This window comes from Lissotriton vulgaris, chromosome 1_2 (assembly GCF_964263255.1).
Source record: "Lissotriton vulgaris chromosome 1_2, aLisVul1.2, whole genome shotgun sequence".
Lineage (NCBI taxonomy): Eukaryota > Metazoa > Chordata > Amphibia > Caudata > Salamandridae > Lissotriton > Lissotriton vulgaris.
This window is the reverse complement of record NC_141686.1, coordinates 171,036,239-171,050,995: the sequence shown is the minus strand read 5'-3', so window position 1 is coordinate 171,050,995 and position 14,757 is coordinate 171,036,239. Positions and strand designations below refer to the sequence as shown.

The following is a 14,757-nucleotide window of genomic DNA, read 5'->3' as shown; positions in this document are numbered from 1 at the left end:
CATTCCACCGGGCCACATTTGCTCTCACTCCCCCATCCCCGCCTTCTTCGCTCCTAATTCATCCAGTCAGCCTCGGGGCGCACCGTAGGAGCTCAGCCTGAGCCGGTGCTGCCCGCGGTGTGGGGACCGAGGCTTTGAGCGGGGTTGAGACAAACAAACAGAGTTTCTGAGCAGATGTGCGTTGTCCAAAGGTCAGCGCGAGAACAGGCCGCAGACGCGATGGAGACGGCACCTGAAAGCAAGAAGGACGAGGAGCCGAAAGAGGAGGCCGTGCACCTGAAGAGGGAGATCACGCTGCTGCAGGCCATCGCCCTCACCATCGGCACCATCATCGGCAGCGGCATCTTTATCTCCCCCAAGGGGGTGCTGAAGAACTCGGGGAACATCGGCCTCTCGCTCCTCGTCTGGCTGGCCTGCGGGGTCCTCTCCATGTTTGGTAGGTGCATTTTGAACCCCCTGTCATCAGGGCACTTTGTTTCCAGGCAGTGTATTTTTTTCAAGAAATCGGGGGATTCTGGGAGCTGTAGTCTTGATTTCAGCTCAGTTGAACCAATCAGACAGGTAGTGGCCCTGGAGAGGAGACTGCTTTTCCGAGTGATGAGAAGTGTCTGGTACCGATACCCGAAGGGCAGTACAGAGACCTCGGCCCCGGCCTACTGCACTATCAGCACCAGCCCGTGCGAAGCCTTCCCGTCTCGCTGCAGCCCCCCACTGCCCCCGTACCGTCAGACTCTGCCTTTGTTATTCGAAGAGGATAACACCAGCATGTCCCATCACGGGTACCCCGATACACTGAAAGGTACTGACAGGTCAGAGCCTGGGCCCAGTACTATCCATGGAGAGTACTGGTACTTCTCATATTGGGTTGGAGAGTTGTCACTGAAAAGTTGTGGCTCTTTGCAGCCTGTGTTCAGTTCTTTCATTGGAGAGCACTGGTATCTCTCAGCATGGGTGCGGTACTGACAGCTGATGGGTACCAGTACTTCTCCGCTTCCTGCACTCCGTTTAACGCAGATGATCGGTGCCCATCAGGCCGGTGCATCAATCAATCAATCAATGACACTTATAAAGCGCGCTACATACCCGTAGGGTCTCAAGGCGCTGGGGGGGGGTGCCGCTACTGCTCGAACAGCCAGGTCTTCAGCTTCTTCCTGAAGGAGAGGTGGTCTTAGGTCAGGTGCAGGTCGGGAGGGAGGGAGTTCCAGGTCTTGGCGGCCAGGTAGGAGAAGGACCTTCCTCCTGTAGTCGCTCGTCGGATGCGGGGGACGGCGGCGAGGGCGTGGTTGGCTGATCGGAGGTGGCGTTTGGGAGCGTAGAAGTTGAGTCGGCTGTTGAGGTAGCTCGGGCCTTGGTCGTGTAGGGCTTTGTGTGCGTGGGTGAGGAGGCGGAAGGTGATTCTTTTGTTGACGGGGAGCCAGTGAAGGTCTCTCAGATGTCCGGAGATGTGGCTGGTTCGTGGGATGTCGAGGATGAGTCTGGCTGAGGCGTTCTGGATCCGCTGGAGTCTCTTCTGGAGCTTGGCGGTGGTGCCGGCGTAGAGGGCGTTGCCGTAGTCCAGTCGGCTGGTGACGAGGGCCTGGGTGACGGTCTTTCTGGTCTCGGTGGGGATCCACCAGAAGATCTTCCGTAGCATGCGTAGGATGTTGAAGCACGCCGAGGAGACGTTGTTGACTTGCCTGGTCATGGAGAGGGAGGAGTCCAGGATGAAGCCCAGGTTGCGTGCGTGGTCTGTCGGTTTGGGTGCGGTGCCGAGGGAGGGAGGCCACCAGGAGTCGTCCCAGGCGGAGGGCGAGGAGCCCAGGATGAGGACCTCCGTCTTGTCCGAGTTCAGTTTCAGGCGGCTGGTCGTCATCCACTCGGCCACCTCTTTCATCCCTTCGTGCAGGTTGGCTCTGGCGGCGGCGGGGTCGTTGGTCAGGGAGAGGATCAGCTGGGTGTCGTCGGCGTAGGAGATTATGCTGAGGTTGTGTTTGCGTACGATGGCCGCGAGGGGGCTCATGTAGACGTTGAAGAGGGTGGGGCTCAGAGATGATCCTTGAGGGACGCCGCAGATGACTTCGGAGGCCTCTGACTTGAACGGTGGTAGGCGGACTCTCTGTGTTCTTCCGTCGAGGAAGGAGATGATCCATTCCAGCGCCTTGTCCTGGATTCCGATGTTGCTGAGGCGCCGTACTAGGGTGCGGTGGCAGACCGTGTCGAATGCCGCGGAGAGGTCTAGGAGGATGAGGGCCACTCCATTGTCCATCAGGGCTCGGATGTCATCGGTGGCGGCGATGAGGGCGGTCTCGGTGCTGTGATTGGCTCGGAAGCCGGACTGTGAGGGGTCGAGGGATCCGTTCGTCTCGAGGAAGGCGGCCATCTGCTTGTTGACGGTCTTCTCGATGACTTTAGCTGGAAACGGGAGGAGCGAGATGGGGCGGTAGTTCTTGAGGTCGGTGGGGTCTGCTGTTGGTTTCTTGAGTAGAGCGCTGAGTTCGGCGTGTTTCCAGCTCTCAGGGAAGATGGTGGTGTCGAAGGATGTGTTGATGATGTCTCGCAAGTGGGGTGCGATGACAGCGTCGGCCTTGTTGAAGACGTGGTGAGGGCAGGGGTCGGTCGGTGATCCGGAGTGGATGGAGTTCATCGTGCGGCTGGTGTCTTCGGTGCTGATCGGGGTCCAGGCGTGGAGGGTGGTGGTGGGGGGTGGTTGTTCGGTCATGGTGTGCGTTGGTTGGTTGTTGAAGCTGTTGTGTATGTCCGCGATCTTGTTGTGGAAGTATGAGGCGAGGGAGTTGCAGAGGTCTTGCGATGGGGTGATGTCGTTGTTTCCTGCGCTGGGGTTGGAAAGCTCTTTCACGATGTTGAAGAGTTCCTTGCAGTTGTGTGCGTTGTTGTCCAACCGGTCCTTGAAAGCTGTTTTCTTGGCAGCGCGGATCAGCTGGTGGTGTTTCCGGGTGGCAAGTTTGAAGGAGGTCCTGTTATCCGGTGTCGGTTCCCTTCTCCAGACTTTCTCGAGGGCTCGGCAGTTCTTCTTGGAGCTCTTGAGTTCGTCGGTGAACCATGGGGCCTTCTTGCTGCCGGGTCTGCTAGGCGGGGTCTTCAGTGGGGCGAGTTCGTCAGCGCAGTTGCTTATCCACTTCGTGAGGTTGTCGGCGGCCTGGCTGGGGTTCGCTGAGCTGGCAGGAGGGTGCTGGCTCAGGGAGGTGGCGAGCTGGTCTGCTGTGATCTTGTTCCAGCTTCTGCGGGCGGCCTGTTGCTGGTGTTGGTGGGTCGTCGTTCTCTTGAAGGTGAAGTGGACGCAGCTGTGGTCCGTCCATTGAAGCTCTGTGGCGTGGCTGAAGTCGATGTCTGTGCTGGAAGAGAAGACTGCGTCGAGTGTGTGTCCGGCGAGGTGGGTGGGGGTGGACACCAGTTGCTTGAGTCCAAGGTTGGCGAGGTTGTCGAGCAGGGTGCTGGTGTTGCGGTCGTTGTTGTTCTCCAGATGGAAGTTGAGGTCTCCCAGGAGGATGTAGTCAGCGGAGGGGAGGGCATGCGGGCTGACGAAGTCGGCGATGTCCTCGCTGAATTGAGTGCGTGGTCCCGGAGGTCGGTAGATCAGTGTGCCTCTGAGGGTGGTGTTCGGGTTGGTGTGGATCTGGAAATGCAGGTGTTCGGCGCTGGTCAGGGTGTTGTCGGTGCTGGTCGTGAGACGGATGGTGTTCCTGTGGATGATGGCGATGCCTCCTCCCATCTGGTTGGCGTTTCGGTCCCTCCGGACGATCTTGTAGCCCTCTGGGATAGCGATGGCGACGTCGGGAGCTGAAGAGGCGTTCATCCAGGTCTCCGTGAGGAAGGCAACGTCAGGGGCTGTGGTGTCTAGAAGGTTCCAGAGTTCGATGGCGTGTCTGTGGACGGAGCGGGTGTTGAGCAGGATGCACTTGAGGTGGGTGCTGCTGGTGTTCGACTTGGCGGGTGCTGGTGCGAGGCTGGTCCGGATGCAGGAGAACTTGCAGGCGTGGCAGCTGAAAGGTCCGTGGGTGCGTCGTGGTGTGGCCTGGTGGCATTCTGGGAGTCGGCCGGTGTTGAGTGCGATGAGGGTGGCGGCGGAGTACGTCAGGCGGGTCGGTCGGGGTCTTCGTGGGCCAGGGGTCCTGGCGCTGGTCGCGATCCGGTCGCGGACGGGCGCAGACGGGCTTACCTTTGGCGCGCCTTCGGCGCGCCCGCTGCGCGTGACCGCTGCGCGTTCGCACGATCGCCATTTAAGGCGAAGTGCGCGGGTGGGCGGAGCAGCTGGGAGGTGGGAGCGGGGAGGGCACAGAAGAGAAAAGGGGCGGGGCTAATGGCGGTGGCGGGAAGCGGGAGCGGGGAGGGAGAGCGGAGGGCGGCGAGGTAGGCGGGCAATCAGGAAGGAGACAAGCACCAATACCCAAATGGAGGGCAAAACACAAGGAAGAACGGCACAATAAAATACAAGCACAAATGCAGGTCAAAACGGGGGAAAAACAGTTCAACAGCGATCATACGGCATACACAGCAAACAAGCACAAATTTCGGTCAAAAACCGGCAAAAAACCAAGGGGAGCGCTCAAGGCGGCAGCGAGGCCGGCGCTGAGGCAGAAAGCAGGCACAGGGGCACACGCAGCAGCTGGTGGCCGTGCGGCGCGGGGGTGTCCCACAAGTGCCCCACATCACTCCTCTCAAAACAGATACTTTGGTCATGTCAGTGCCTGCACTTTCATCTTAACATCGCACACACTGCTTTGCACTTTGCACCTTGCACCCCAGACTTGACGGCCACGATTTGCACTTTTCAGAATTCAGAATTGGTCACTTCAAACTAGGGTGGATTAAAGGTTTTGAGATCAAGACTCAACAATTTGGCATTTTCACAGCAATGGCTCTTTAATGCTTGAGGTCTTTCTTTATTAACAATAATAATCGAACTCAGGCCTCACATCCAATCTACATTCAGCTCTCCTTTGCTGTCTCATTTCTAGAAAGAAACAATTTGTGAGGTTGTTGGGGGATGGGGATTGGTCCCCCGGTCTCCAGGAGAAACTGATTGGATTGGATTGCCCATCCTGTTAATAATTACAATAAAAGAGCGGCAAGGCTGCCTACCTCTTTCGAATCCAAAATCCAAGTCCTGGGCACACGTTGGTCAAATAAAAACAATGATTGTTGATGTTCTCAGCAACTGTAGGGCTGCTATTAAAGTCCCCTCGTATAGTCAATGTGAATACGTTTAATTTCAAATAGAAAAGAACAAAAGTCTTTGTGGTTTTGTTGTGAAGTCATCATTATTTGCCACCACACTACTCTTCTAGGGTTTCCACGTTTATTGGTGTTTTTTTCACTTCACAAAAAACGCTGCCCTATCCTGCATGGGTGTTTTTTCTAGTTATGTTATGTTATGTAACGAGTTTGTTGAAGCGCGACAGCTGCCCCAGCAACGGGGCGTCCCGGCGCTGAGAAACCATAGCATAATCTACTGAGAGGGGGGGGTCAAGGGTTTAAGGCAGTGGGAACAAGTGAGTTTTTATTGCCTTGCGGAAAGCGGGTAGATTGTCAAGGCAGCGGATGTTCGGAGGAAGGGAATTCCAGAGTTTTGCTCCTATAGCTCTAAAGGAGCGACCCCCGACACGGCAGAGTTTTGTGCGGGGAACCACTACTAGATGTTGACCTAGGGAGCGCAAATTGCGCTGGGGGGTGTAGGGTGTTAGAAGCGGGCGGAGGAGTTCAGGGCCATCGGTTTTGAGGATTTTAAAGGCAGTGGTAAGTGCCTTTAATTGGATTCGTGCTTCCACTGGGAGCCAGTGGAGTCTTCGTATGGTGGCTCTAGCAGAGCATCTCCTTGGAAGGCCAACTATAGCTCTAGCCGCAGAATTCTGAATACGTTGAAGCCTAGTTGTCTCTGCTTTGTTAGCGCCTAACAGTAGGACGCTAGCATAGTCCAGCCGGGAGAGGATGATGGATTGGACTATGAGCTGACGTGTTTTGGGATCGAAGAACCCAAGGATGGGATTGAGGCTTCTTAGTAGGCCAACACACGTAGCTGCTACTCTTTTGGTGTGAGTTTGGTAGCTCAGCGAGGAGTCCAGCCAGACTCCCAGGTTTTTTACCAAGGATTTAGGGGGAGGAATGGGGGCTAGCAAGGATGGCCACCATTGGTCGTTCCAACAACTGGTGTTCTTGCCAAGGAGCAGCACCTCGGTTTTCCCTGCATTGAGTTGTAAGCAGTTACCCGTCATCCAATGGGCGACTGCAGCCAGTCCATCCCTGAATCTCTTGGCAGAGGTTGAGGGGGCCTCAGTGAGGTTGATTACCAGCTGTGTGTCGTCGGCGTACGACACCAGCGTGAGGTCCCATTCTCTGGCCACTGCTGCGAGGGGCTGTACATACAGGTTAAAAAGGGATGGACTGAGAGCCGAACCTTGCGGGACTCCTTGGCCGATAGAGTGAGATTGGGAGGTGAACGGGGGTGCTGAGACACGGAAGGATCTGCCCGTCAGGAACGAGCGGAACCAATCCACTTGTAACATGAACTTTTGTATAATTCCCAGCCCTGAAGAAGTCACAGGATACTTCCCATTGTAACGAAACACGTGTTAGAGGCTGGTTGTCCTTTGTCCTTTTCTATTTGAGATTCAAACTATTAACATTGATATTCGAGTGGACTTTACTAAGAGCTTTACAAATGCTCAGAACATCAACAACACTCATTGTTTTTATTATACCAACGTTTGCCCAGGACTTGGCTTTTCAGTAACTTATGTGGGTTGACATCCACATATACACACAGGGGTTATAAGGTATTCCCTCCGACCTGGCAGCACTGTGCTACACACAGACTACTATCACTATACACACATACAGCAAGCCACCACACTTCCTGGCATATCCAAAACCCTATCTCCAAGAAACTCCTTCAAATCCAACTCCGAAATGTTGTCTCAAATGGTTCGAAGGAAAGTACCAATGTCTTGGCTAAGAAGCCCCATCTACTGCCTTTGCCCCAAAGGCCTCGCTGCTCCCAGATAGTTTTGAAATCTAATTTTGGAGAGTAGTTAATATGGACAGCTCTGGTCCTAGGAAGCTGGTAGACCCAAATTTGGGAGAGGAAGTTTGGAGGGAACACTTCAATTCCCTTTATTCATTAGAAGGTGTAGCGGCCGAAGGCCCAGAGGGTGAAAACCAGTTAGGGGTTGATACACACGTTTCCCCAAAGGGTACTAAACCAGACATTGATGTCCATGATATTGAAACTATATCTCTAAAAGAAATCAAGGGAGCCATAGCAAAAATTGCACCCGGAAAAGCCCCGGGCCTAGATAAAATCCCTCGGAACCTTTTCCGCAATGAACCTTCTGTATGGGTGCCATATTTTTGGGTTCTTTTTAATGCGATACTGCAGGGTATGAAAATTCCACAAAGTTGAGCTGGAGCAGAAATAATACCGATTTTTAAAAAAGGTTCCCCACTTTTGCCATCAAATTATAGACCAATCAGCCTGATTGATATTTCACAAAAGATCTTTGCCCGTGTGGTGCTTTTTAGACTTCAGTCCTGGATGGAGAAACGGAACAATCTTACCCCCCTACAGGCGGGGTTCAGGGAAAAAATGTCCACTATCAACCAAATACTTAGGGGGTCATTATGATGACGGGCAGACTTAGTCCACCTGCCATCATACCGGGACCCGGGACCGCCCGCCCTAAGGGCGGGTTTCCGATCAGGGCATTAGGATGCGCCCGCCACACAGGCGGGCGCATCAGGTATATGTACCATTGCGGCAGGCGGAGCAGAAATCTCCGCCCGCCGCAATGGTAAAAGTGCAAGTCGTGCTTTTCTAAGCGCGACATGGCAGGCACCGTGCGATTCCTGCCATGTTGCACTTAGAAATGCGGGGGGGTACCCCCCAAGTCACGGACTCCCAGGGGGCCCGCAAGGGGCCCCCGCAGGGAGTCTCCGCATGCCTTTGCCGCCACGGAAAAGCATCAGCAAAATCCCATTGTAACAGACACCGCCTCCATATTAATCATTTTCCGCCCGGGGCCGCAAGGCGACCGGGGCGGAAAACAGGCGGGCGGTGTTTCCCACCGCCATGGTCCCCTCCGCCATCCTAATATGGCGGGGGGAATTGGGCAATAGATGTCGGGGGGATTTCCTCCGCCAGGCTGGCGGTGGCCACCGCCAGCCTGGCGGAGGAAATCCGCCCGACATCGTAATGGACCCCTTAGGCTCCAGATGTTATACTGACCGTCCCTTTAGAGGGTGCCAGCCTTTATTTAATTTTCGTTGACCTCCGGTCAGCCTTCGATCTGGTCCCTAGGGACAAACTCTCATCTGTTCTTCAAGAAATGGTGGTGCCTTCACATATAATTTGTCTTATTAAGTTACTTCACGAGGAAAATTATGCGCAAATCAGGTTTGGCAAAGAGGGGAACCTTACTGGCCCAATTCCAGTCAAGCGAGGAGTACGCCAAGGCTGCGTGCTAGCCCTCACCCTGTTTTGCTTCTATATCAATGGCCTAATAGATTACTTAGCAACAGGAAAAGACCTTGATGCCCCGAAACTAGCCTCCCACCCAATATCCGCATTGATGTTTGCGGATGACACCCTGCTGGTGTCTAAATCCCCCATGGGGATCCAGAGGGTGGGGGGCGTGGCTTGGGGGCCGATGTGAGCGTTAGAGGATCCTCCACGGCCGCCCTTCTCCCGCAATTATCCTGGCACTAATTTCGGGCCCTCAACCCCGAAATAAGCATCGGAAGGACTGGGGCACCTGGGGACTGCCGTGAAGAGAGCCGCAGTGCCCCGTAAACCGAGCTGAGGATATTTTTCCCCTGCACCCGGAGCAGGTGCGGCCTGAGCTTCCAAAATGGCGGCCGGCGTTGCCGGAAGATTTGCCTGACTGCGGCGGAGCGCTGGTGGTGAGAAGTGGCTACCAATGACCGGAGCAGTGTAAGTGTGGGCAGACTGATCCCGCAAGTTTCCACAGGTGGAGTGCGGCTCCCTGTGCCCTCTAGAGTCGTCGTGGGCAGCCTGGCAGCACGGTGCCTGACTCCAAAATGGGGGCGTCTCACCGGGGGTTTTGAATACACCTCGTCGGTGTTGGGAGCAAGCAGAGTGACCCCTGCAGCGAGAACGCCCAGATGAGACACCGCTGGTGCTCCTGCCCTTGCTGTACTCGGGAGGGTGTGAGGAGTAGCTGGCGACTGAGTGCACCTCCTTAGTGAATGACCACACGAGAGGGCAGACTGGGACCCTGGGATCTGGTGGCGGTCTACTAGATCAGCGCCGAGGTGAGGGAACAGAGAGGAGTTGAGCCGCGGGAAGATGTTGGCCTGATGAGGTTCGCCACATCCTCGAGCGTCTGAAGCAGCAGTGGAGTGTGGGGTCTGAGCCAGAGGATGCGGCTGCGACACTGACCTGCAGGGGCACATTTGCCACGTGGAGCCGCGGGCAAGCGGCCTGGTTTTTCCCTGAAGGGCTTCTGAGGTGTTTGGGTCCATCGCTGGCGGACAGAGCCTGATAGTGCGACTGGTCTGCAGTTGGCTGGGGCTGAGAGAAGAGATCTCAAGTGATCCTCCCGCAACGGAGTGTACACAGGTGGCGACGAGAGGCTACGCTTTTCAAGATGGGCAGAGTGACTACTAAAAAGAAGGGGTATGAGGTTCTCCGGCTTGACGACCCGGGGCATGCCATGGAAGAAGGGGGTTCTACGACTGGGAGTGGAGTCCCTGTGCAACCACAAGACCCCTCACTGGGTGACATTATGCAGGCCATAATAGCCTCGCGTGAAGCTCTGGAGAAAAGAATGGACTCTATTGAGTCAGACCTTTCCTTATTAAAGGATGACCATCACAAACTTTGAGAATGAGTGGCGGCCAACGAGACCACTCTGAAGGACGTCCCTGACACAGTTGACGCCCTGCAGAAAACGCTGAAGGAGGTGGTACTCAGGGGGCATGTGCTAGAGCTCCGAGCAGAGGACAGTGAAGGGTGCTCCAGACGCAATAACCTACGTGTGGTAGGAGTGCCGGAACGGGAAAGGGGACCCGATACTCTACAATTCATGGAGACATGGCTAAAGACTGAAGTGGCGCCAGAGGGACTCTCTCCATTTTACGCGCTGGAAAGAGCCCACAGGGTGCCGGCCCGGCCGCCGAGACCTGGGGCCCCGCCGCGCCCGATATGTATGTATGTATGTATGTATGTATGTATGTATGTATGTATTTTAATGCTTATTAAGCGCAGCTGTCACCCAGCGGGTATCCTGGCGCTGAGATCAGTTCCACCATCAGTTCTACAATTTATTCTGCTCTAGGGAAGAGAAAGGTTTTAAGGTCCTTTTTAAATAAAATCAAATTTTGACTGCTCCTCAGTGTTAGAGGTAGAGTGTTCCACATTGTGGCGGCCGTGAAACTGAAGGCGCGGCCGCCCATTCTCACTCTGTTTATTCTTGGGACTTTCACTAGGAATGCTGAGGCGGATCTCAGAGGTCTGGCAGCCTGATACCACGAAAAAAGATTTTGCAATGGTATTGGTCCTTGACCATGCAGTGCTCCAAAAACCAGGCACAAAGCCTTATAGGAGATCCTCTGCTGGACCGGCAACCAATGTAAGGTTGCCAGGGCTCCGATAGTGGTGCATCTTCTGCATAATCGAGACCGGGGCCATATCCTGCGATCTGCCAGGGAGCTACAGAACCTGCGTAGTGGCAACAGTAAAATCATGATCTTCCCGGCTTACACTCGAGAAGTCCAGCGCCACTGAACCTCTTTCTCAGCGGTGAAGCGGAAACTACGACAGCTACACCTTTCTTACTCTATGTTGTTCCCGGCCCGGCTCCGAGTGTCTGCTGACGGAGGTACGCATTTTGTCACCACGCCACAAGCCACCTGGGACTGGTTAGAAGTTCGAGGGGAATCGGCTGAGCAATTGCAATCCGTTGTCCCGCCTCGCACTCACTCCCCATCTGCACGGTCGATGCAGCGGCCCGTATCGCCCATGGCTTGACGCCAGGAACGAGACAAGGCGGTATTGACGGTGGCGGCCATCAGTCATGGAGAACTTAGTCCGGCCAGCAACGTCTCGGAGGGTTCGAAAAGTGGAGCAGGGAGCCCCGGTTCTAGTAGTGTCCACGGACTTTCGGAGGCTGACCTGCCTGACGTAACCCCGCAGATGGTGGAAAGGGTGTTTGGCTGAAGAAGCAACGTGGACACTGCACCTGACTGTCAGGGGTAATTCTAGCGCCTAGTGGGTCTTGAGCCTTACTTTGATTTGGGGGTGAGTGGTTTGTGAGCGGTATCGGCACCTAGAAGGGGGGCCTGAACTGTGAGTTAATAACCTGGGAGGGGGGGGGAGAGGTAGATGGAGATCTGGGGTTATTGAAGTTGACATCCTAAGCAGGCTAACCTGAATAGATTTTCTTAGTTTAGTTTTGGTTTGGATGGGGATGCCATGTTGGATGCCTGTCCTGGGGAAGGGGAGTTGGGGTTGTGTTATGAGGGGGAATAGGGAGGGGGGACCCGGGCGTGTCAGGGGGGGGGGGAGTGGAGTGGACCTTCGCCTGCGTTACACACAGCAATGGGACCCGCATTAGGTTACACTTGTCTCACATGGAATGTACGGGGTATGCATACTATGAATAGACGCCACAAGAGAAACTCTTTTTTAATACGTAGGGGTATACATATCGCCTTCCTTCAGGAAACCCACTTCATAGCAAAAGAATGGAAAGCTCTTCAGCGCCGTTGGAGAGGTCAAGTCTTTTACACTACATTCTCCGCATATGCGAGGGGGGGTCTTGATCTGGGTAAGGGCGGGGGTTCCCTTCCAGTGCACCTCACAGATGTTAGACCCTGAGGGCAGGTATGTGGTGGTACAGGGGAAATTTGATGGTAGAGACTTAACGCTGGGATTTGTCTATGCACCTAATGCGGAACAGCCGGCCTTTTTCTCTCTCCTATCCCACAAACTGGCATCTGTACTGGTAGGGCCACTGCTACTTGGAGGAGATTTTAATTGTGTAGTGGATATTGACCAGGACCGGTCTCCCCCGCCCTTCCGAATGCACCACCCGCAAGCTCGCAGTGGCGAGATCTACCTGGCAGCAGACCTGGGGGCTACTGGATACCTGGAGGGTTTAACATCCCTTGGTCAGAGACTACACCTTTTTCTCTGCCCTCCACGAATTACATGTCCGACTTTACTCTTTTCTCTGTTCCCTGGACGTACACGAGAGATAGATTTCCCGGAGTGAGTATCTCACTCGAACATTTCAGACCATAACCCATTGCTGGTTCAGCTGGGATGGTCGTGGCTGCACCCTAAAATCCCTATATGGCGTTTGCGCCCGGAGGCGCTCGAGGATCAAGTATTCCGTACTACTATAGCCTCGGCCATTGAGGATTATTTTCGAATCAACAAAGGGTCTGCAGGTTCGGTGGCTGTTAAATGGGATGCCTGTAAAGTGGTTGTGCGAGGCAGATGTATTTCGGCAGTGGTGGGAACCCGGAAGGCTCTACTGCAGGACATACGAAGAGATGATGAATGTTTGAGGGTTTTAGAGAGGTAGCGACCTGAACATCCGGATATGCAGGCTGAATTATTAGAGGTAAAGGAGGCAGTAGCAGCGAATGTAGAACGATTAAGTTACTTTGATTATAAAAATTATATCACACGGGCGCATTCAGAAAGAGACAAATCGGGGGCGTTCTTGGCCTGGTGGCTAATCCAGCTCGGTCATCCTGGAGCTGAGAGACCAAGGGTGGAGGGCCCAATATGACCAACAAGGGATTAACGAACTGTTTTATGACTACTACACGGAGTTATACCATAGCCGTGTGCTTCCATTTACCGAAGAGTTGCAGGAATTCACAGTGGGTCTGAACTTGCCAGAATTGGAGGAGGAGGTCGCAAAGTTGCTGGGTCGGGCCGTTGAGGTGCGGGAGGTTAGGGTAGCCATCAAAGATATGGCCCGTAATAAAACGCCCAGTTCTGATGGCTTCCCAGAAGAATTCTACCTTACTTATATTGATCTCCTTGCCCCTCGCCTTGCGGGATTATATAATGAAGCCAAGAAATTGGGTAGGTTACCGGAGTCCACCAGAGAGGCGATCATTATTCCTTTATTGAAACCAGGCAAACTACCCTGGGATAGAACAGCCTACTGTCCGCTGTCCATGCTCAACCTAGATTATAAAATCCTGAGCAAAATATTAGCGACTCGGCTGTTGCCCCATTTGGCCAAGTTGATACACGCTGATCAGTCTGGGTTTATACCTGCCCTTAATATACGACGGCTTCTGCATGTTTTGGAGGCAGATTCCTACGAGGCAGATACTGCTGCGGTCTTTGCTGTAGATATCGAAAAAGCTTTCGATAGTTTAGAATGGGAATACTTGTTTCATGTAATGTGGCGGAGGGGGCTAGGTTCTGACTTTTTTGAGTTGGACGGCTTTGCTGTACGCGGCTTCTACGGGCAGAGTTAGGACAGGGAGAGTAATATCAGAAGCCTGTAGGGTGGGTCGTGGAACGCGGAACGCGTCCGGCTTGTCCTCTCCCCCCAATATTGTTTGCCTTAGTGATCGAGCCCCTCGCGGCGCATGCTCGATTGGGGCGGGCGTATCGGGGCCTGGACGTATATGGACAGGTCCATCATATAGCCCTTTATGCTGATGACCTCTTAATGTTCCTGGTGGATACGGATGTGGATCTGGAAGGTGCGAAGTCGCTGTTGCGAGCCCTTAGTGTGGTGGTGTGGCTGAAGTTCAACTGGGCGAAGTCGTGTCTGTTCCCGGTGCGGGGGGTAGGACTCGCTCTCGATCCGTAGACGGGGTGAACTGGGAGGAGCAGCGGCTTCCGTATTTGGGCATGGTGATTTACCATGAGCAGGCGGACATTCTGGAAGGGAACGTGGGGAAGGTGACCAGGGGAACCAAAGCCAACTTTGAGTTCTGGAGCACTCTACCATTGTCAGTTGCGGGGCGAGTGGCTCTACTTAAGATGGTGACCCTCCCGCGGCTACTATACTTTTTTAGGACCCTCCCGATATGGATACCGGTGGGTTATTTTCTGGGACTGAAGTCGATGATTACCACGTTCCTGTGGGGAGCGGGTAGAAGTAGGGTAGGACTAAGATCTCACCTGTATCATTTACGCTCCAGACCCCGTTCCGCCCCGGCTGAGTGCCGTTTGTGCGGAGGGTCGAACGGTAGAGCGCCATTCCCCGCCTTCTCTTCACCACTTCCGCCCTGCCTCACCTAGTGCAGGTTAGCGATCTAGTGCCTATTGACCTAGGAGTATATCTTCTGCGCTAACGAGGGTAACAGTTGACAGACGCGGCGATCTAGGCTGCTGATGTGTTGTTACACTCTATCTCTCCGCTAATGCTGCTAAGCTGACTAAAAGCTTTTTAACGCGGCTCTCCGCATTTACTGTTGTGTTATTTTAAAAACCGCTACTTTTAAAACTGCAATTTGTGCTTTTGCTACTATTGTCAGTGAGAGATCTCACCTGTATCATTTACGCTCCAGACCCCGTTCCGCCCCAGCTGAGTGCCGTTTGTGCGGAGGGTCGAACGGTAGAGCGCCATTCCCCGCCTTCTCTTCACCACTTCCGCCCTGCCTCACCCAGCGCAGGTTAGCGGTCTAGTGGTTAAACGCTGATCCACATAAAATGACGATATGGCAGAAGGGCAGTGGACGAGCGCAGCGGGAGCGCCGACTTCGCGCCGAAGTCGCGCCTAAGTCCAGCTCGTCTGCGCCCGTCCGCGGCCGGTCGCGACCTGC

General features: G+C 54.3%; 1 protein-coding gene across 1 annotated transcript in view; it reads left to right on the top strand.

Moving 5' to 3' along the window:
• Window positions 1-219: 219 nt before the first annotated feature.
• The window catches only part of LOC147734775 (cystine/glutamate transporter-like), a 378,702-nt gene continuing 364,164 nt past the window's right edge, over window positions 220-14,757 (top strand). The window contains exon 1 of the mRNA XM_086953633.1: window positions 220-436. Coding sequence (XP_086809759.1) covers window positions 220-436 — 217 coding nt within the window. The remainder of the gene's footprint in view (window positions 437-14,757) is intronic.